Below are 20,315 nucleotides of genomic sequence, written 5' to 3'. Positions count from 1 at the left end.
GGGGAGTGTCCAAGGCCTCAGCGTACGCGTATGGCGGAGCCAGGCCCCCTGTCTGCTGCATTCTCTCCCAGCACACCCCTTTCTTTGCCCACGCCCTTCGCACAGTGGTGGAGATCAGTGCTAAACAGCTCTTGTTGCTAAGAAATGATTCTTTTTCCCACTCACCCACACGTCCCTGGGTTGAAGGAGAGTTGGGGGTTGGATGAAGGCAACCCCAGACCATTTCCCACCCTGCAGCCTGCCCCTGTGGATGTGTGCCCTTGCGCCCAGCAGAACACTGCCGGCTTCAGTGGGCCTCCCGACTATGTGCTCCCAGCTACAGCCGAGCCAGGAGATCAGAAGGGTGAGTTCAGAAAGGTACCTCCTTCTTCTGAAATGTGAAAGCTCACCAGTGCCCACAGGAAGGCGGCAGAGAACTCAGTGAATAGAATTTTCTGGCCTACCTTTGGGAGGAGAGCAGGCTTGTGTCAATTCGGTGGTGTCCTGGACCCCGGTGGCAGCTGAGAGATTCTTCTGGTTGCTGGCCATCCAAGGGACAGAGCCTGGGATTTCTGCGGGAAGGAGTCCAGTCCCAAAGTTAAGCAGGGACTCTTGGACAGGAGAGCAAGAAGGAGAAGGGTTCCGTCCCCCCACAGAGACTTGGCCAGGACAGAACTAGTCATGTCATTACAGTAAGCGTTTTTCTTCCTGTTTTTATTTTTAACTCACCAGGACCACTTAGGCATGCTAAAGTAGGCTTTCTCTCCCCTCACAGCACTTGTTCTTGGAGCCCAGAAAGCCCAGCCAGACTTGTGAGGCTCGGAGCAAGAGTCACAGAGGGTGCCTGCGCCCAACGGCCCGCCCCTTTTCCCTCTGCCCTAAACAAGGCTGACAGGCTAGGCTTACTCTGTGGTGTCAGTCAAGGGCTTCAACTGTAAGTCACAGAATCAACTCTGGCCACCTTAAGCCAAAAAGGGACTTTCGGGAAGGGATCAGGATGCTTCGGGCTACAAGCAATGCAATATCAATAGGTAACACAATATCTTCTCTAACAAGAAGTTAGAGAGCAGGTGTTCCAGGACAGGTCACTGTGGTGCCAGCCTTGAAGATAGCCCTAGTGATCTCCACGTCCCGGTACTCATGCCCTGGTATAGTCCCTCCAGCATTAAACAGGGCTGGCCTGTATAAACACTAGGGAACTGCAGAAATGACAGTGTGCAATTTCAAGGCTAGCCATAAAAGTCACTGTGGCTTCCAGCTGGTTCTCTCCCTTGGATCGCTAGGGAAGACAGCTGCCATATGGTGAAGATACTCACGCAGCTCTAGGGAGAGGCCCATGTGGAGAGGAGCTGAGGCCTCCTGCCAACAGCCCTGCGAGTGAGCCATCTTGGGAGTGAACCCGCCAGCCCCCGTCAGGCCTTCAAAGGACTGCAGCCCTGACTGACAGCTGGACTGCGACACTGTGAGAAGGGCTAGGCCTCAACTACCAGCCCGGCCACACCGAACCAGGTCTGGGACTGAGTTTTTGCACCCCACCCTCATAGCGCTCATGAAGGAGGCTTTCCTGTTTCCTCATGCTGCAGAAGAGGAAACTGAGGCACGGTCAGGAAGTGAGATACAGCAAGGCCCTCACTTCGAGGGTTGGGCTGGGAGAGCTGGCCCAGCTCTGCTTGCTTGTGTGCCTTCAGAAACCCCCTGTTCTATGCTATTTGCCCTGGGCATCTTGGTCCCCATTATTCCTCCAGCACAGGGCTCTGCTGGCACCTCCAAACCAGCCAACAGTGGGGCAAGAAGGGAACTCCTGGCCCCCAGGTTCATGAAATGTGCATCTGTACGTAACCCCATGAGCCCTCATCCCTGGCCCGACAGCCCACTCAGTCTCACCCACACACCCGGACAGCTCCTGGGTGGCACAGGTGCACCTGAGGCCAGTATTTCCAGGAACGGCAGTGCTTTGTTAGAAACAAAGGCCACCTGGGGTGTGATGTAACACCCCCAGGAGGAGGTTTCCTTCCCCAGGTGGCCCCTGGAGAGGTACCTGTAGCAGCAAGTCCCCTCAGGGCCACTGCCAGCCTCACCACCTGGTGCCTGGTCTCTCCTGAGGTTTAGGCTTATGCAACATTTTCTAGGATTCGACCTCCTTTTTCTTTTTGATTCATTATCACGTCTGTCTGAATGGATTCTGTGCCGTTCATACGTATGGGGGTGAGAAGTGGCTAAACAGCCAGGAGGGGGAGGGCCAGAGTGGGACAGCTCGCCAGGCCATCACCATCCCTTTAAAAACGGAAGGCTTTCAAACAGCTTTTTGGGAAAGGAACCATTTTGTCAAAGGAAACGAGAGCAGGAAGCCCTGACGCCTTTGGCGAGGTGAGGTAGAAACTCCATCATAAGGTCAGCCCCTCGCTCCCGGGGCGGCCCCTGAGGTCCTCTATAGAAGATACTGGACGTTTCCGGGACTAACCCCTCCACATGTACGACTGGCAGCATAACGGAGCTGGCCTCCAACACCCCAGCACCCGTCCAGGCTCTCGTCCTGTATTGTTAGGATTAGGTAGAGCTGCTGTGGCAGAAAACTCAAAAAAAAACAAAAAAAAAAAAACAAAAAAAAAACCAGAAGCTTAAACAATGCAGAAGCTTATTTTTCTGTCTGGTAAACAAAGCCTAAAGGGCATCATCAGAGATCCCAGCTCAGGGGATCCCGACTCAGGGCAACTTGAGCCACTTGAAGTCACTGTGCCAGTGCCATTCTAGAAGCTTAGCCTTGACATCCCCAGCACGTGGTACCCATCTCATGGTTCCAAGCTGGCTTCTCTCATAGTCACATGGAGAAAGAGAAGCAACCAGCTCTCCTGGTGTGTCCAGGACTGAGAGATCTCCCAGGACACGGGACTTTGAGTTTTAAAACCAGGAGAGTCTCAGGCAAACCTGATGAGTTGGTCACCCCAGAAGAGCATGGACCCTCCCTGAAGGACACTTTTTGGACGTCCTACAATATGTTCTTTCATCTCACCTCACACCGATGCAGTCTTTCCACTCAGCTGTGACCTCTATTTTTCTGTGTGGCTACAGTTGAAATTTCCTCTCGGCAACGCAGCTGCCAGCCATCCCCTGTGTCCTCGCCGCAGCCTGTCCTGAAGCCAGACAGAAGACACTGTGGGTTCTGGAGACGCACCTTCCTTAACCCCGACCAAGGTGTCAGCTAGGCCAGGTGTTGGGTTTCCTTATGGAAGAGCTTCCAGGCAAGGAAGTCACAAGACTTTGGGGAAGGCAAAGAGGGGCAATGACCTTCTCGTCCTTTCCTTTCCCTCCTCCCTCATCAGACATGAGGTGCTGCAGATACCACGATAAACAAAATGGACAGCGTCTGTGTCCGAGAGCTTACGCACTAACCCACGGGACAAACAATCCTGGATAAGGGGCACATCAAGGTCTGAGACAGGAAATCAGGGTGCTCTGGGGGGCCTAGAGCAGACTCTCAATGCAGAGTTGGCCGTTGAGGGGACTTCCTAGAGAAGACGACCATGTTGGGTCCTGAGGGATAAGTAAGACGGACTAAGTGACAGAAGGGAGTGTTCCAGTATATGGAGTAGTGCATGGAAGAGCCACGAGGCAGGAGAGAACACGACTCTTTCAAGGGATTAGAAGCAGCTCAGTGAGGTTGGAGCTGGGATGGGGTGGGACAGCGCTGGGAAGTGGCTGGAGATAACGAGGTCATCAGGGCTTGGATCACACCCTACTCGTGAGCCATGATGAGCAGCTGACATTTTGTCTGAAAGCACCAAGTGGGCTAACTGCCTCTTAAACACCTAGGGGCCCTCGCACAGCTTGGCTACTGTCCAGCTCTTGTCGCAGTTCAATCCCATGATGCGGTGGACGGGTGTGCCCTGGCTAATAGAGGCTGGGAATGCAGCCGGACCCCTGCCTGCTCACACCGGAGTTGAAGATGAGCCAGTCTTGCCCACTGCTGTCATATGGGTGATGGGCCTCTTTGTGAAAGGATGGCCTGCCCCATGCCATATGCTCACCAGTGGGCACTGTCCTCCCCCCTTCTAGAACTGCGCCCTGCTTCCCCATCAACTCTGGTCGGAGATCACCCTGACAGCCCGTTCTAGCAAGACCTCGGGATGGAGGATTTGGGAGTTCCCTGACAGATCCCTGTACACAACTGGTGGGCATCTAACCCGGTGAGGAGGGAGTATATAAAACCCTGACTCCAGGTCACAGAGAACTTCCTGTGTAAGTCGCCACTTGCTTGCTGGTAGATGGGAGTGAGCAGTGTGGTTATGGTCTGCCTGAGGGATTGCAAAGCTGTAGTGGTTTGGCATATTTCTTCATTTTTCTTCTAATTTAATCTAAATCTGACTCCAAGCCACTATCCCACTGAACTGGCAAGAGATTCAATCTCAGGCATGTCATTGAGCTGCCTTGCTCCAATCTCGAAGCTTTTTCAAGATCCCAGAGTCTCAGGCAGTACTGAGGCCTCAAAATGGCCTCTTTGGTCACAACAGTAACTGTAAGACTATTCACCGTCCCAGCCTTGTGTCTCCTCTGGCCTCGGAGAGCCTTGCTGATTTTGAGCCCCTTGGGATGTGGGGATTATGGGGTTGGGGTGTGAGCTCTGTGCCTAGGGTCCACCCTTCCTGAGTGTAGCTGGATGCCATTCCCTCCAAGGCCCTGTCACCTCCTGGACACTGCCTAGAATCAGGGCATGGGACCTCTCCTCACTTTCTGGCCCTAATTACACTCTAGCCCTTTCCCTTCTGGGGTGAAAGTCTGTCCTTCTCCCTCCTTACTGCCCTCGAAGACCCCCCCTTTCTTCCTTCTCCTTCCAGGATGCAGCACAGGGTCTGCAGTGAAGGGGTTCCCACTGCAGGGAGCGTGGTTCCTGCAGTGGGGTGGCAGATCCGCCAGGGGATTTTGTTTTCAGGACCTACCTTTCTTCAGAGGCTCTGCCCTCTGCAGCCTGGGAGCCGGAGAGCCAAGTTGGGGTGGGGCCATCCATAGTACTGCGACATCAGGGGACCCGTTCTCACTGTTCTCACCGCCGCGCCGTGGGGAATGGCCCGGAGGCAGTGGCCAGTGCATCCACCCCACCTGGTGGAGGAAGGGAGACTGCAGCCTGAAGCTGTCGGCATTTTTGCAACTGTTCCCCTGTTGGGAAGAAACATTACTTTGCTGTTTTATTGATACAAGACAATTCTCAGTTTCATCTTTCTCTTCTTCCAAATGCTCCACAACCAGACATCTCTGATGCCTGCTCCAGAGCTGTTCCAGGTACCCGCTGCTTGTAATAAACCATCCCAAACCTTGTCGCATCACACAACCACCATCTATTGGATGGGGTACCACGGGCATGGCTTGTCTCTGTCCCTTGATGTTTGAAGCCTCAGCTGGGAAGACTAGAATGGCGAGGAGCTGGAACCACCTGGAGGCTTCTTTACTCATCTCTAGCATTTTGCCCAGGATGATTTGAAGGCTGGGCTCAGTTTGGAAGGTTGACTCGGTGCCTGTTTGTTACCCCTCCGCATGGCTTGGACTTCCTCACAACATGGCAGCCTTGGGGTAGAAAGCCCTCTTACACTGTAGGTGCCAAGAGTGGGTATCCCAGTTTAGTTAGAATATAAGCAAGTGGTATCTCTATAAGTAGAAAAGGATCTTGTTGAGAAAGTAAGTTCCAGGAGATAAAAGCAATCTTTAGTTTGTAAAGTGAGTTTGCCATCCCATCCCTACATGCCTTTTAAAGAAAAACAGAAAACATTTTGCTTGGGGGAAAATGTGTCCTCTATCAGTTGGAGCTGGGTGACAGAAGCAGCCACACTGCAGCTTCTCGAGCCTCAGCAGACTCTTCTGTCTTGGTTTAAGCACATGCAGTCACCGGACGCGAGGTTTTTACCGACATCTAGGAGGGTTTGCAGCATTCCCAGTCCTGTGAACAGCTCTGACCTGTCACTTACGGCCTGTCTTACTTTGCAGAAAAGAAGTAAGGAGTCCCACCTTGAAAAGATACGAAAGGCGAACAGAGAGAAGTTAGAGAGCAACATAACCTGTGTTAGGCTTTGAAATCTGTTCCAAACAGTCCTTGTGGGATTATCCGTTCTCTGTTCTTTTTTTGTTCTGAACATAATTTGCAACGCTTAGCAGATTGGGTGGATGGAGTTGGTTGAGGAATGGGGAGTGATGTTCTTCCAGTTCCATCTTGCTGTTCACTGCAAGGAGGGAACACAGATCTAAATGGTGAGCATCCACACCATCGGCTGGGCCACGGTAGCAGGTTAGGTGCAGTAGATCAACCTCTTTTCCATTTCCTGCTTCCAGGAGCCTGAGATGTGGAGCCCATAGGAGACCCTCTCTTACCCCTCCTTTCTTTCTCTTTCTGGTGCCCTCCTGTCATGAGGCTAAATTGGAAAACGTTGCAGCTGGGCTACCTGGCTCTCTCTCCATGCCTCCTCACATGGGTATCGGGACTCCCTTTCCTCTCTTAGGTCTTGGTGGCCGATGGGCGCTGTAGTTCAGATGTGGACTTTGCCGGAGGGAGTGGCCCTGTGTAGGGCTCCCGTGGAATAAACCAGAGAGCCAGGGATGCAGAGAACCAGGTGATGGGCACCTGGTGAAGACTACCTTATTTTCCACTTGTCCATCAGGAACCCCGCAGGAAAGAAGCAAAGATGTCCTGTCTTGCTCTTCTTGTCCACTAGGAGCGTGTGTGTACCAGAGATCCCAAAGAATGACATAAACGAGACAGACATTACTCCTCTCTCACGAGGTCTCACTGTCATGACAGTCTTGCTCTACAAAGACATCAGGGCCCAGGCTCCTTCGAAGTCGTGGCTGCATCCCTAGGGTCTTGCCTTTGTCTCCATGGTTACGAGGGCTCGCCTTCTCATTTGTATTCCAATGGGCATGGAGCAGGACTGTGAGATGGACCGGGGGACATGGAGGATGAGCCCCTTCATCTAAGGCAAGAGTCAGCAAACTGCAGCCTGTGGGCTGGCCACCTGTTTTTGTATACTGTTTTGCTGTAACATAGCCACTCTCATTTGCTTTAGTATTGTCTAAGTTGAGTGGCTGCAACAGAGATAATATGGCCAAAAAAACCTAAAACATTTACTTTCTGGCTCTTTGAGAAAAAGTCTGCTGACCTCTTCTCCGAGGACATGATCTAAAGGCTGCCTATTTGACTTCTGCTCACACTCTACTGACTGGACCTTGGTCACATGGGCACACCCAGCTGCAAGGAAGGCTGGGAGACAGTCCTTGCTAGGAGGCCGTTTGCCCAACTAGACTATATTAGCTATTACTAAAGGAAAAAAGGGGGAATGACTGACTATTGCAGGACAATCGGTTCTTTCCTACACTAAGTCACGTGTCCTTCAGTCAGATTTTGGTGCCTGTTATTTCAAAATTCTGAGCTTCTAAACCAGGTTCCTACATTCATTTATAACTATGTCGATTTCTTTTGTCGCCTCTGCCTTCGCTTCCTCATTTGGGATATTTTGCCGCAGCAGAACCAGAGTTCCATTCCAGAGCTGACTCTCCTCCCAGGCTCTTCCTGAGCGTCCGTGTCCTTCAGTCAGATTTTGGTGCCTATTATTTCAAAATTCTGAGCTTCTAAACCAGGTTCCTACATTCATTTATAACTATGTCGATTTCTTTTGTCGCCTCTGCCTTCGCTTCCTCATTTGGGATATTTTGCCGCAGCAGAACCAGAGTTCCATTCCAGAGCTGACTCTCCTCCCAGGCTCTTTCCTGAGCGTCTTTATCCTCGGGTGTGGAGTGCCTGCTGTGTCGGCCTGCCCTCACTCCCAGCCACAAAGTCTATGTCGGTGTGACCGCTCCACTTCACCATTCCACATCTTGGTCAGGACTTGGTCGGAGCGGCAATCCCCCTCCACGTCTGGGCATGGAGAGCGCCACCCAGGCAAGTGCGGACCTTGCTGCACTCCTGTTGGTTGGTAAGAAGGAGTCCCAAGAGACAAGGTCCCACCTTCCCCTTTCCTGCCATAGCCTATCTCTGATGTCCTCTGGGACGTGGGCCAGGACCGTCTCCTGTTATCTCCCTGAGGGGCCGCTCCTCCTCACGATTCACCCTCGACGCGGAAGTCCTTGGCTTTGAGGATTTCCGAAGCAGGCACGTAGCTTCTTAACACTCTTCTCTCCTCATCGGTCTGCCTCTTTTCAATGCCCTCCCGAGGCTATGTCCGTCTTTAGTCCCATCCCGTCATTTGAGTTACACCCATGAGATCACATTTATCACTCAGTGCTCTGGCTTCAATCTTGGACTTCCTCATGACTCATGCACTGTCTGCACACGAATGCAGAACAACGAAGAATCAGGTCTGGGATAAATTTTGAAACTATTATGTACTATGTGAGAGACAAAGGGAAGAACAAAGGGTTTCCTGCTCAGAGAAGGGAAGCCTCCATGGTCAATGTGGAAAACAGATTAGAACATTTCTATAAGGTTTTGATAAGACTTGACTTAAAAAAAAAAAAAATACCATGAGCAAGCATTACTTTGGTAAACAAAAAAAGAACAATAAAGATACACACAAGCTGGGACTTGTTCTGAATGGCTTAACAATGTGGCTATCTTAGGCAGGATCCTTTTGGTTACAAAGTAAGGGGGACCTTCACACAGTAGCTCAGGTTCCTAGGATTTCTGGAGAGAATTCAGCTCTCGATGAATCCAAGGAAAAGCTGAGCGACTCGGCTGCAGGAAGAGTGAGAATGCGACCAGCTCCGGGCCAGCCCCACTATGGTGACTCAGCTCCCACCTCTGGTTCTGGGTTTTTTGTTGTTGTTGTTTTTTCCTTTTGGTTTTTTGTTTGTTTGTTTTTGGTTCAAATTCTTTCCTAAGAATCTGAAAGGCCATCGGCAAGACTGGGTTTGGCTTTCCCTGAGTCAGGAGTTCAGTCCTGGTTCAGTCAGCGACGGTCATGCGGGTGAAGCCCCATGATTCAAACATAAAAGCTTAGGGACAGAGACATCCATGCTGTGGGTGTAAAAATTCTCAGAAAAGTGAAGGGGCAGATACCCTCAAAATGATGGTTAGGGTCCTGTCCAAACTCAGGGCTCACTAATTCTGGCTCAAAAATAATTCCAAGCAGATGATGTTTTTTATGTGGTTGTAAAGAAGTCAGGACTAGTTTATATTCAGCTGAAGGTGTGGGCTTGAATTAAAGTCTGAGGATGGCAGAGGTGACAGCAGGGCCATGGGAAGAAGCTGGGGCAAGGGAGTAGCTGCAGCCCACTGGGCAACTCACAGGCCTTGGTGGGTTGTCCACTGAGACACGCCTTGTCTAGGACAAAGCCACCCACAGGCTAAAATATAAGTTACCTTGCACCTGTGTCAAGACGGTTTTCTTCCATGCAGTTTTAAAATAAACCTTCAAATTTTAGAATAGTTTTAGACTTTCAAATAGGCTGTACAAATAATACACAGTTCCCACGCATCCCACGCCATTTCCTCTAACGTTCACACCTCACATTACTTCTATGGTGCATTCTCACAGCTAATGACCCAGTGTTATCCACGAAACTCCATACTTTATTTGGATTTCATTAATTTTCCCTTAATGTTATTTTTCCATTCCAGGATCCCATTCAAGATACCTGTATTAATTTCTCAGAGCTGCCATAACAAATTACCACAAACGTGGGAGCTTCAAACAATAGAAATTTATTCTCTCACAGTTCTGAAGACCAGAGGTCCACAATCTGTAGGACACTCCCTCTGACTCCTTCTGCGTCTCTTCCAGCTTCTGGTAGCTCCAGCCGGGCTGGGCTTGTCGCCACGGGGGGGCCCATTTGCAGCTGATGACTCCCATCTGTGTCTCCATCTTTCCATGGCCTTCATTCCGTGTCTCTGCCCGTGTGCCTCAAACTGCCCTCTCCTTTCTCACAAAGAGCTGCACTCAGGACAATCTCATGTTGAGACACTTAACTACTTCTCTAAGACCCTATTTCCAGATGAAGTCGGTCGCAGGGATCAGGGGTTGGGACGTGGGCATATCTTTTGGGGGGACATAAGTCACACCGCAGTACATTTACTCTCCTGCAGTGGTGTACACACTGGTGGCTCTGAGAGAAGGTGCGACTCAATTCCACGCACGTTCCCTCCAGCACGCTTCACGGGCCCAACGCCGTGCTGAGTGCTGAGAGGAAGACTGGAGCACCGTGAGCCCTGTCTCCTTGGGGCTCACGGTCTTCAGGGAATGAGACTGGCCATGTGCTGAGTGAACAGGGAGGCCAGGGAAGCCGGGAAGGGGGCCCTTAGGCAGCTCCTGACCCAGCAGAGAGGCTGGGGAGGGGCCCAGGGTCCGATGCTGGGAGACGGTTGTGTCGTCCGTATCAGCAGGACATCCTGTGAAGCCCAAGGGAAGCTGGGGCAGGGATAGGGGCTGAGTGGGAAGCTGCAGAGAACACGGCAAGGGCCTGGCCATGGGGTATGACAATTAGGCCAAGACTCCACTCTGCACAGCTAAGGGGAAGGACTCGGGCCCTAAGGACAGGAACCCCAAAGCAGCCTGCAGAGGTTTCAAGGAGAAAGACTAGTGCCAGTAGAACCAAAGTCCGTGACAGAGCAGAAGCAGCACCTGGCTGACTGGAACCGAGCAGGGTCAGTGCTGACGAGCCTCATATTCCCTCTGCCTCAGCCAGTGCAGGCTCCCACCTGGGAAGTCTGACCTGACAGAGGGGGTGTGGGTACAGGGGCCCAGGGACCACAGGGACAGGTACAGTGCACGTCATTGTAATCAAAGCTACCGGGGACCTAAGAATTGAGATAGAAGCAGCACAGACAAAGGGAGAAGGAGGGGGTGTGCTGGGTGACCGAAGTCCAGAGATGAAGGCTCAGGGGCTGGGAGAACAAACACATCAGAAGCCTGGCCTGCTGGTCAGAGGTGTCGGGGTGGGAGAAGGGGCAGGGAAGGAGCTGAGGGAAAGCACACGACCGAGCTCCTTGACTGGAAGCAGCCCAGCGAAGACATTAAACACCACGGCTTACGGAACTAGATGGTCGGGGTTCAAATCCTGCTTCTTCATCCCCCCAGCTGAGTCACTTTGGGCAAGTTACTTAACCTCTCTGGGCCTCAGCTAAGAATAATAATAGTACCTGCCTTCATAGGGTTGTTGTAAAGATTGAGTTAGAATGTATGAAGCACTGAGAGCAGTGTCTGGCACATGGTGCTATGTAAACATTTGTGAGCAGTAGAATTATGTGAAGTAGTTTAAACATTAACCTATATTTCCCAAATTGTGCTCCATGGACTCTTCAACTAAAAGATGCTTCCATCAAAAAGGTTCTTCTATTCAAATAAATTTGGAAAACGTCTCCTATGATATCCACAACGAGCTCTGACAAGTTCATAGGAACAGGGAGAGGGGGCAAGGAGGGAGGAAGAAAGACCCAAACTGTCTAACTTTATTTAGCCCAGTGTTCCCCAACCCTAGAGAAAAATGGAAGCTTCTGGACACACATCGTGGGACAGTGTTCCACAGGACACCAGTTTGGGAAGTGCCGTGGGGGAAGGCAGTGGAGTAATCTCTGAAAGTAAAGGAGTGGGTCTCTAGGACAAACCTCGGGCAGGGGGCAGGGGTAAGCCCCAGCAAGACTCAAGTGCCCAGAGAGGAGAGAAGGAGGGGCCAAAGTGCCAGGGGGAGGGGCCATACAGGAAGGGAAGGGTGCTGGGAGAGACCCACGACGGGGGCTGGAGAAGACCAGGGTGCTAGTGGATGTGAAGGGGAGAGAGAAGGAGGCAGAAGGGACCCTGAGGACTCACATGGGAGGCAGGAAATGGGGGAGCAGGAAGTGGGTGAGGAGTCGGGGCACCCTTCACTTACACAGCCACTCAGTCTCCACCCGCTTGCCCCGCCAATCCTCCCGCTGTGTGACTGTGGTGGGTCTAAGCCCTGTGGCTTCCCAGAGGAGAGGCCCGGAGAAGGAAAGGTAGGGACAGCTGCCCCTTGGGAAAGAACAGCCCCCAGAGGCACAAAGGCATGCTGTCCGCACTATGCACAGATGGTGTGGTTGTAGAGCCGGCAGCAGTTATCCAGGGCCTGTGGGCTGAACTCTGGGCTGGTGCTGAGGAAAAGGAAAGGCTGCAGTCTGAGCCGCAGGACGGGCTCCGCCGGCCTCTAAAGCCTGTGCAACCCGGGGGAAGTTGCTCCATGTCTCTGTTCGGCCCTTTCTCCCCAAGTTTGGTTCTCAAACCCCACTTCCTCCTCCCGGCCACATCAGTCACAGCCAAGATATTTCTACCTCTCATCCTGGTGCCCAAGGCATCCCCCAGGCACCTGGGCCTTCTGCATCGTCACTCAGTGCCCCGTAGCCCTCAGCCCAGGCCCTCACCTCTGGAAGGCCTCTCGGCAGCACCGGTACACCTCAAAGCTGCTGGCGCTGAGGGTGGTGTTCAGGAGCATTGTGCAGTTGACCTGGGTGCCCCCGGGCACGTAGAGGATCCCTACGCAGGGAAAGCAGCGGTGAGCAGGGCACCTTTTTTCCTGTCCCCGGGACTTCCAGGGGCCAGAGCCCCAGCCCCCAGCCCTGCCCTGGGGCCAGCTGCAAAGCCAGGTCTCAGCCAGGCAGGGACTGACCTGCCACACAGGCGTTCACCAAGGACACACAGGCACCTGTGCAGAGTGCCCGGAGCACAATCTGGGAGAAGTCGCTCCTCCGCTGGGGGGCCATGGAAGCTGCAAGGGTACAGAAGAGCTCAGGGCCAGGACACCACAGGCCTCTCTGCCCAGGCTCTGCACCTCTGGCTGTCTCTGCTGACGCCCCTTCTTCTCCTGGGTGGCCAGAGGGATGGACGCTGTCCTCCTGACCACTGGCTGAGGGCGGGAGTCCTCCTTGGCTTGACTTGGGCCTATAGGTAGCACTCCACACCTCCCCATACACCATAAGTGGCAGACATATGAAAAGAACGTGAGCCTGGAGTCAGGGATTAAATACAGTCTGGGATTAAATACAGGCTCGGCCACTTGCTAGCCGAGTGACTTGGGCCATCACTTCATTTCTCCAAGACTCAGTTTCCTGCTCTGTAAAATGGGATGACTACACCCCAGACAGGGGGAGTGTGAGGAGTGGAAATGGTTTTGTAAAGAGCTGAGAGCTGGGCGGAGCCTTCCTCCCTAGGGACCCCCCCACCCTCTGCCATGCCTGTCCACAGTGGGTGCAGGAACTTGTAGGCCAGAGCCTCAGGGGACAGGAAAGCACCGTACCTCTCATGCCTCCCCACATCCTGAGCCAGGCCCGGCCTGCCCTGTCCCTCAGCCCAAACAACAAAGAAATTACGGAATTCCTGGGCTGGGAGAAGCCTCCATGGCCATCTTGCTCAGGCCCCACCTGACACCAATGGGGGAACTGATCTCCGGGCAGGCGTTTCATAGCCAGGACTGGAATCTAGGTCCCTAATTCTCCAGCACTCTGGGGAGGCCCCTCCAGGACTCACTCAGGCCTCCCAGCATGATTCCAATGGAGCTGAAGTTGGCAAATCCACAGAGGGCATATGTCGTGAGGACCTCTGCTCTGACCTGAAAATACAGAAGACAGGTGAGGAGGGGGTCCCCTCAGATGGGACGGGAGCACCGGACACCACCCAGCTCCCTGGCCTTAATGTCACCCACTTGCTCTGTGTCTTTGACCTTGGAAGTGTTCAGTGCTGCCCCCGCCCTGGCCTTGCCACCTACCTCTAAGTCCGTTCAAGCTGCACCACCTCAAACACAGAGCTCTTCAATCTGCTTAGCTTCATTTCCAGCCTTTCTGGGCATGATTCAGGCTTTCTCAGTCCTACCAAGCTCTGGACCCAGGGGGCACTCGCGTGGGTGGCCCTATCCCAGCCCTCTGCCATCTTGCCATCTGTCTACTGTGAACCTCTTGGGCTGAGAGCCCTCTGGCTCCTGTCATGCTGAAGGTGGAGGGTGGAGTGTGGCCTGGTGAAGACAGTGAGGGACTTGGAGCCCAACCAACTTGGGTTCCAGGCTTGTCCCCACCTATAATCAGGTTGAGCAAATCAACAGCCTCTTTATGTTTCGGCTTCTCCATCTGGAATGTGGGGATGATAGCTCTAGCCTGGAAGGGCTGTCTTAAGGATTTTTACCATGTATGGGAAGTATCAGGTGTACAGTATGTGTTCAAGCAAAATAATTCTCCTTCTCTTTTGCTGTGAATGTTTAATTTCTCAGAAAAAAGTGTTAAGAGTCAAAATGGAACAATTTGTAAGAAAAAAATTGGCTTAGACCCATACCTCACACCACATAAAAAAATTAATTCTAAATCAAAGATGCAGATAAAAATTAACATTTTAAACAAATAATAGAAAACATAGGATAGTGATTATTATACCTATAAGGTAGTACTGTAACCCATTCTGGAGAGAAGCCAACTGAGGCTCAAAGAGGTCAGGTAACTGAGAAAGTTCGCAGAGCAGGAAGGCAGCTGTGTCACATCTGAACTCAACTCTGACCACAAAACTCATACGTTTAAACACTTCACTACATTATTTCAGGAATTTAACACTTACTAGATTTCTGGAATAGAGATAACTTTCTATGATATCCATAAAGGAAAAGATTGGTATAAAATTCGTTTTAAGAAAAATCCCTGAATACAAAATAAACACAAAATAAAGGGGGGAAAAAGACTAGGAAAAATATGTGTAGAAACACATATAACAGAAAAGGATTAATGCCTTTAACATAAAGAGTTTATGCAAATTGACAAAAAAAATATTAAGGCGCCTGCATCTTGCTGGCTCCCCTACAAGCACCCTCCATACAGCAGCCCGAGGAACGTGACATGTCAAATCTTCAGTAACTTCCTAAGACGCCTGGCCTGGGCCACTCTCTTTTACGACTGGTTACCACCTTCTCTAATTGCACTTCTTGACTCTCAGTTTCTCCAAACAAGTGCTTTTCAACCTCAGGATCTTGGCACGTGCCTCTTTGCCTAGAATGCTCTTCCCAGCTTCTCCTGGCCCCTTTACCTCCCTCCAAGACTTAGCTTAAATGCCACACTGCGAGAAGGCCTTATCTGACCAGATCAGTCAAGGAAAACCCCTTCTCTGTTTCTCCTTGTTTCCTTCAGAGAACTTACCATGAATTGTGGTAATTTTATTTTTTATTCTTTTGCTTTCTTGTGTTTTGTATCTGTCTTTCATTTTCATGATCCCAAGGACTATGTCTGTGTAATTTCCCTTTTTATCCCTGGCACTTTAGCGGTCTCAACAAATACTTGCTGAAGGAATGAAGTTCATTAAAAAAAAAAAAAATGTCCTGAAGGAATGTACCATCCATCATCTCCAGAGGAGAGAGTGAGACTGGAGATGAGGATGAGGAGAGAGGGAAAACCAGTGCTTTTTACGCCATACAAACCTTTTTTTAAAAACACTAGAGTACATTCCTTAACAAAAAAAAAAAGACGAGAAAAAAATATATCATGTTAAAAGTTCCTAGTAACCCAAGAAATGCAAATTAAAGCAATGAGGCATTATTTGCCTGTTCAAATAGCATTTTTTTTTTTTAAAGAGGCCACTCAATACTGTTCAGTGTATGGTGAAATCAACGCTCACAGGCACAGCCCAGGGCCATTTCAGTTGCTACAACCCTTTGGGAAAGTTACTGGCAGCAATCACATGGGGACTCGTGGCATGTGATTCAGTCATCCCACATCTGGGAAAGCTCCTGAGGGAGCGATCTGTGAGAAGGAAAAAGTTCTGTGCATGAAGCTATTCCTTTAAGCATCATATACAATTGCCAAACACTGAAATTAATCTGAATGGCCTGACAGCAGGGAATTGGTTAAATATATGAGGAAACAGATATCGAAATGATGCTTACGTTGTAATAGTAGGTGGGAGAAAAGCTGGCGACAATAGAGTATGAATGCTATAGTGACAGCTATGTGAATTCTCTTAAAAAGTATAGAAAAAATGTATAAGGCAACAACAGCTGTTATTTCGGGATGGTGAGATGGGTAATTTTTTCATTCCCAATGATTTTACATAGAGCTTTCATTCTTTTACAAAAGATAATAGAAAGAGCCGATCCCTGAACTGAATGCAGTGTACTGATGGTGATGTAGTGGTGAGGTCTCCCTTCTTCACTTCCAGCTCACTGGACACTCACATCTATTCCTTTGGGGTGGACGTGGCAGATGCTACACCAGTTTTCCAATAGGAATTTTTCCCAGAATCCAATAGGGCTTTTCAACAGGAGAGGCAAGGAGCAGCGGCTGTCCCAAAGCCACACAGGATGGAGGCCCACCTACAGCTAGATCTCAGATATCTCCAACAAGGCTCCTTCCCCACTCATCAGCCTTCTAAGAGATCTCAAGGTGATGGCAGTGAAGCCTGAAGCCATCTTCTTGCCTACAGCAGTAGGATGTCGGGGGTTGAGGGCTACTTCAGTGTGTCTCAGCAAAGGCAGAGAGCCAGAAGAGCATCTGTGTCATGCCCCTGCCTCAGGGAGGGGACCGGGATACTCACGGAGATCCACTGCTTCTTGGCGCCAATCCACTCCTCAACCCCCGCAAGGCGGCGCTGCTTGTACTGGGAGAGCTCCTGATAGGCCACAAACTCATTCAGAAACAGCTTGATCCCCAGCAGCTCAGCCACCACTGGGCAGTCCTCCCAGGCCACACCCATCAAGAAGGCCAGAGGCCGAAGGGCATAGGAGCAGATGACCTGAGGCATAAGGCAAAAGGAGCTGCTGGGATCTGGGCTGGCCTGGGGTCTCTTGGATATCCAACCACCACCCACCATCTGGAGACCGCCCCCTCCACAGAGCAAATGCGGCAACCAAAACTATACCTGGAAGCTGAGTCCCTGAACGTCCACCATGGCCCCCAGCCAGGAAAGAGCAGCGTTGATAAAGGCTAGCACAGCCAGGAAGGCAATCAGGTTGGCTGCAATGTTGGCTATGATCCTCACAGAGACGGCAGCCCCACTGCTGGTGGCTTCTAAGAGGTTCTGAGCATCTCTGTTGTTGGGATCAAGAGCCACCTTATTGGCCTATCCCCACAAACAACAGAGCCCTCCATCTTATAGGGTCAGAGAAGAAGCCGAGGGTCCTTGTTTTCTCCCTGAGAGAAAGGGGCTGGTCCCAGCACCAGGATAGGACTCAGACTTCTAGCACACAGCTGTCCAAGATAGGGACCATTAGCCACGCGTGGCTTTTGAGCACTTGAAAGGAGACTGCTCAGAACTGAGATATGTTGTAAGTATAAAATACACACTAGATTTTTTTAGTTTAGTACAAAAAATGTAAAATAGCTTATTAATCATTTTTATATTGATTACATGACAATATAACATTTTGGATGTATTGGGTTAAGTAAAATATTTTATCAAAATCACCTCTTTCTTTTTACTATTTTAAAGATGGTACTAGAAATTTTTAAATTACAGATATGTATCACATATTTCCACAGGACGGCGCTGCTCTGGGCCTTCAGGAAGTTGGAGATGGGCCTGACCTCACCACCACATTCACTACCCCAAGAACACTTGTCAAAAGTGGTGCCTTTTTCAACATTTTTAAAGGATTAAATGTTACAGGACTGCTGTTAAGACTATGATGAAGAGATATTGGGAGGTGAGTGAAATCCACAATGGCGCTCAATATGTCAATATGTGATTGACACATTGATGGTCTGAGCTCAAGGCATGTAGAGAAGGTGACACGGAGCCTTTTCATGACTGTCCTCACTACACACGCACCAGGCCACTGTCCCATGCCTTGAGCAGTCCACTGTTTCTGGCTAGTTCCAAGGCTGGAAATTAAGATGTAAAAACTGGAATCCGTGTTTTTGTAAACAAAACCATAACAAGGGCAGTGGAGAGGTGGGCCTGGGCTTGGTGGAAGGGCAGACAAAAAGGGACCCACTGCTGCTCCCACTCTGCTCCTGTCCCCACCGTCCACCACCACCACTCGTCCCTCTGCGGGCCCTCCTGCTGTGCTCACCCACAGCTCAGTTTCACTCCTTCCACACTCCTGAACTTAGACTCCTCCACCTCTGGGTAGACTAGCTTGGAGAGGGCCAAAGCACAAGGGGCGGCCATCACAGACGCAGCAATCAAGGAGGCAGCATCAATCTGCAAAAGTGAGTATGGAGAGACAGTCATGGGACGTGCCAGAGCCCAGGAGTGCAGCCCAGGGCAGCAGGGGCCATTGTATTTGGCCCCAGTGGTATGTCGTCATCATCAGCACTACTGCCATCGCTATTGATAATGACAGCTTGATGTGTAGAGGATTGCAGGCTACAACGTACAGAACCTCATATTGTCCCCAGTACTTCTGTAAGTGAGGCAGGATGAGTACACTTGACCCTTGAACAACACGGGTTTGGAACGCCAACCCTCGGGTAGTCAAAAGACTGAGTCTAACTTTTGACTCCCCAAAACCCTAACTACTAACAGCCTATTGTTGCCTTACTGATAGCATAGTCAATTAACGCATATTTTGCATATGTATTATATACTGTATTCTTATAATAAAGTCAGCTAAAGAAAATGTTATTAAGAAAATCATAAGAGAAAATATATTTGAAAATTACTGAAAAAATCGACATATAAGTAGACCCATGCAGTTCAAACTCAACCTGTTCAAGGGTCAACTGTAGTTGACCCTTTTTATTATCTCATTTTACAGACAAGGAGACTGAGACATCAGACAATTAAATGTGACTTGGCCAAGGCATTAGAACACATTATGTCTTTTGGCTCCAAGTTCAAGTTTCTTCCTTCTCTTCCAGGCTGTCTCCCTTTGACCACTAACCAGACGGCTGGTTCGCCACTGGCTGAGGGGTTTGTGATGGTTTCAGAGAAAGCTCATGGAACCTGAGAGTTGGGGTGGACTCAAGAGGTGACCCAATTTGACCTCGTGGTGTAGGAATGTCTTCCCTCTACAGGATCTCTCCTCACATACTCACTGTAACAGGGAACGCATGGCGTCAAAGCAGCCCATCACACCCACTCCTGTGGCCAGAGAGTTCTTTCTCAGGAAATTTACCCCCTGCAACAGCCATCCTGTGGCCCTGGGTTCTGCCATGTCCTGGAGCTATGCTCAGAGGCCCTTCCCAACAAAATGGAGCCACCTGACCCCAGCATTATTCCTTCCTAGATTTTTATCCTGACTGTTGTCCCAAACCTCTGCTTCTCTGTTCTCCTCCACAGAGATAGATGGGACACTTTTTTACCACTATGATATTTACTAAATGGGAAAATCAGAACTAACCCAAACATCTAGCACTGGAGAAATGGCTAAGCATTGTCAAGTTGCCATAGGAAAGGATGGTCACCACAGTTTTGCAATAATGGAGGGAGATGCCCACAAAACTGCATGTAAAACATAACCACGACAATGAAAAAAAACAAAAAACAAAAAAACTCCAAAATTATGCATAACAAGAAGATCAGAAAGAAATACACCAAAATGTCAACTGATTGTCCATCCCTGACTAATGGGGCCAGGGCTGATTTTCTTTTCTTTCTGCTTTTTTGTATATTTCAAAGATATATTTTGCTTTTATAAACAGAGATATAAAATAGAATTATTCTCCTTAAATTGTGTAATAAATCAACTGTAGTTCTTCAATTTTAAATAAAAAGGATAAAAAGGAGGGGGGTAAGTTTAAGTTTATACTCAGGCCAATAAAAGCCCAGGCCCAGGGCCACGGAAGTACCTGGAACTGCCACTGAAGACAGGCCTGGGCGACTCTCTAAGGCTCTGAAACTCATGTAATGTCCTTCTTCTTCTTTTAAACCCCACTGGTTTCTTTTCAATGGTAAACAAAAACCCCTTAAGACATGAACTAGCACCAGCACGACCTCCTCTGCCCCTGTCACAGGCACTGGATGTGCAGACCCTGGTCCTGTGGGAAGAAGCCAGCCTCAGGGCAGGTATCCTCTCTGGACTTCTGGGCTGGGCTTTGGAACTTCACTGGCCTCCTCCTCAGCTGCCCATCTCCAATAGGGACAGTGCCACACCTGGAATCCTAGGTTCTGGGCTGGGCTTTGGAACTTCACTGGCCTCCTCAGCTGCCCATCTCCAGTAGGGACAGTGCCACACCTGGAATCCTAGAATCTTCCCTCCAGCAGCCAGTATGCTTCCTCCAGCTTGGAGGTTACCTCTGGTTTGTTAATTTGAGTCCCAGCAGGAAACATGCCTGACAGTTGTCCCATTCCTGGACACTGTAAGCCAGTCATGTCTCTCTCATCTTGGAAAGGGCCAAGTCCTGCACAGGCAGGGCTCCCTGGGCCATGGGGTCAGCGTGCACAAAGCCTCCCCATGGTCCCCCAAAGCCACAACATCCCCCGGCCCACCTCCAGGCACCTGGT

At 50.3% G+C, this 20,315-nt stretch overlaps 1 protein-coding gene and 1 long non-coding RNA gene across 2 annotated transcripts in view; both read right to left on the bottom strand.

Annotated features, from left to right (window-relative positions):
- Positions 1–439: 439 nt before the first annotated feature.
- LOC112483900 lies at positions 440–5,027 on the bottom strand. The gene is made up of 3 exons (XR_003047816.1): positions 4,914–5,027; positions 2,990–3,110; positions 440–551 (listed from the first exon to the last, which is right to left on the bottom strand). It is a non-coding gene; the product is annotated as an uncharacterized LOC112483900 (long non-coding RNA).
- A 4,582-nt stretch (positions 5,028–9,609) lies between these two features.
- The window catches only part of SLC28A1 (solute carrier family 28 member 1), a 28,149-nt gene continuing 17,443 nt past the window's right edge, over positions 9,610–20,315 (bottom strand). The window contains exons 11-17 of the mRNA XM_025049982.1: positions 17,941–18,071; positions 16,788–16,956; positions 16,464–16,661; positions 13,431–13,512; positions 12,574–12,672; positions 12,329–12,440; positions 9,610–12,061 (exon numbers count right to left, since the gene is read on the bottom strand). Of these exons, the coding sequence (XP_024905750.1) occupies positions 11,989–12,061; positions 12,329–12,440; positions 12,574–12,672; positions 13,431–13,512; positions 16,464–16,661; positions 16,788–16,956; positions 17,941–18,071 (864 nt within the window). The 3' untranslated portion in view covers positions 9,610–11,988. The remainder of the gene's footprint in view (positions 12,062–12,328; positions 12,441–12,573; positions 12,673–13,430; positions 13,513–16,463; positions 16,662–16,787; positions 16,957–17,940; positions 18,072–20,315) is intronic.

Source organism: Pteropus alecto, unplaced genomic scaffold (assembly GCF_000325575.1).
Source record: "Pteropus alecto unplaced genomic scaffold, ASM32557v1 scaffold60, whole genome shotgun sequence".
Taxonomy (NCBI): domain Eukaryota; kingdom Metazoa; phylum Chordata; class Mammalia; order Chiroptera; family Pteropodidae; genus Pteropus; species Pteropus alecto.
This window is presented reverse-complemented; position numbering and strand designations above follow the sequence as displayed.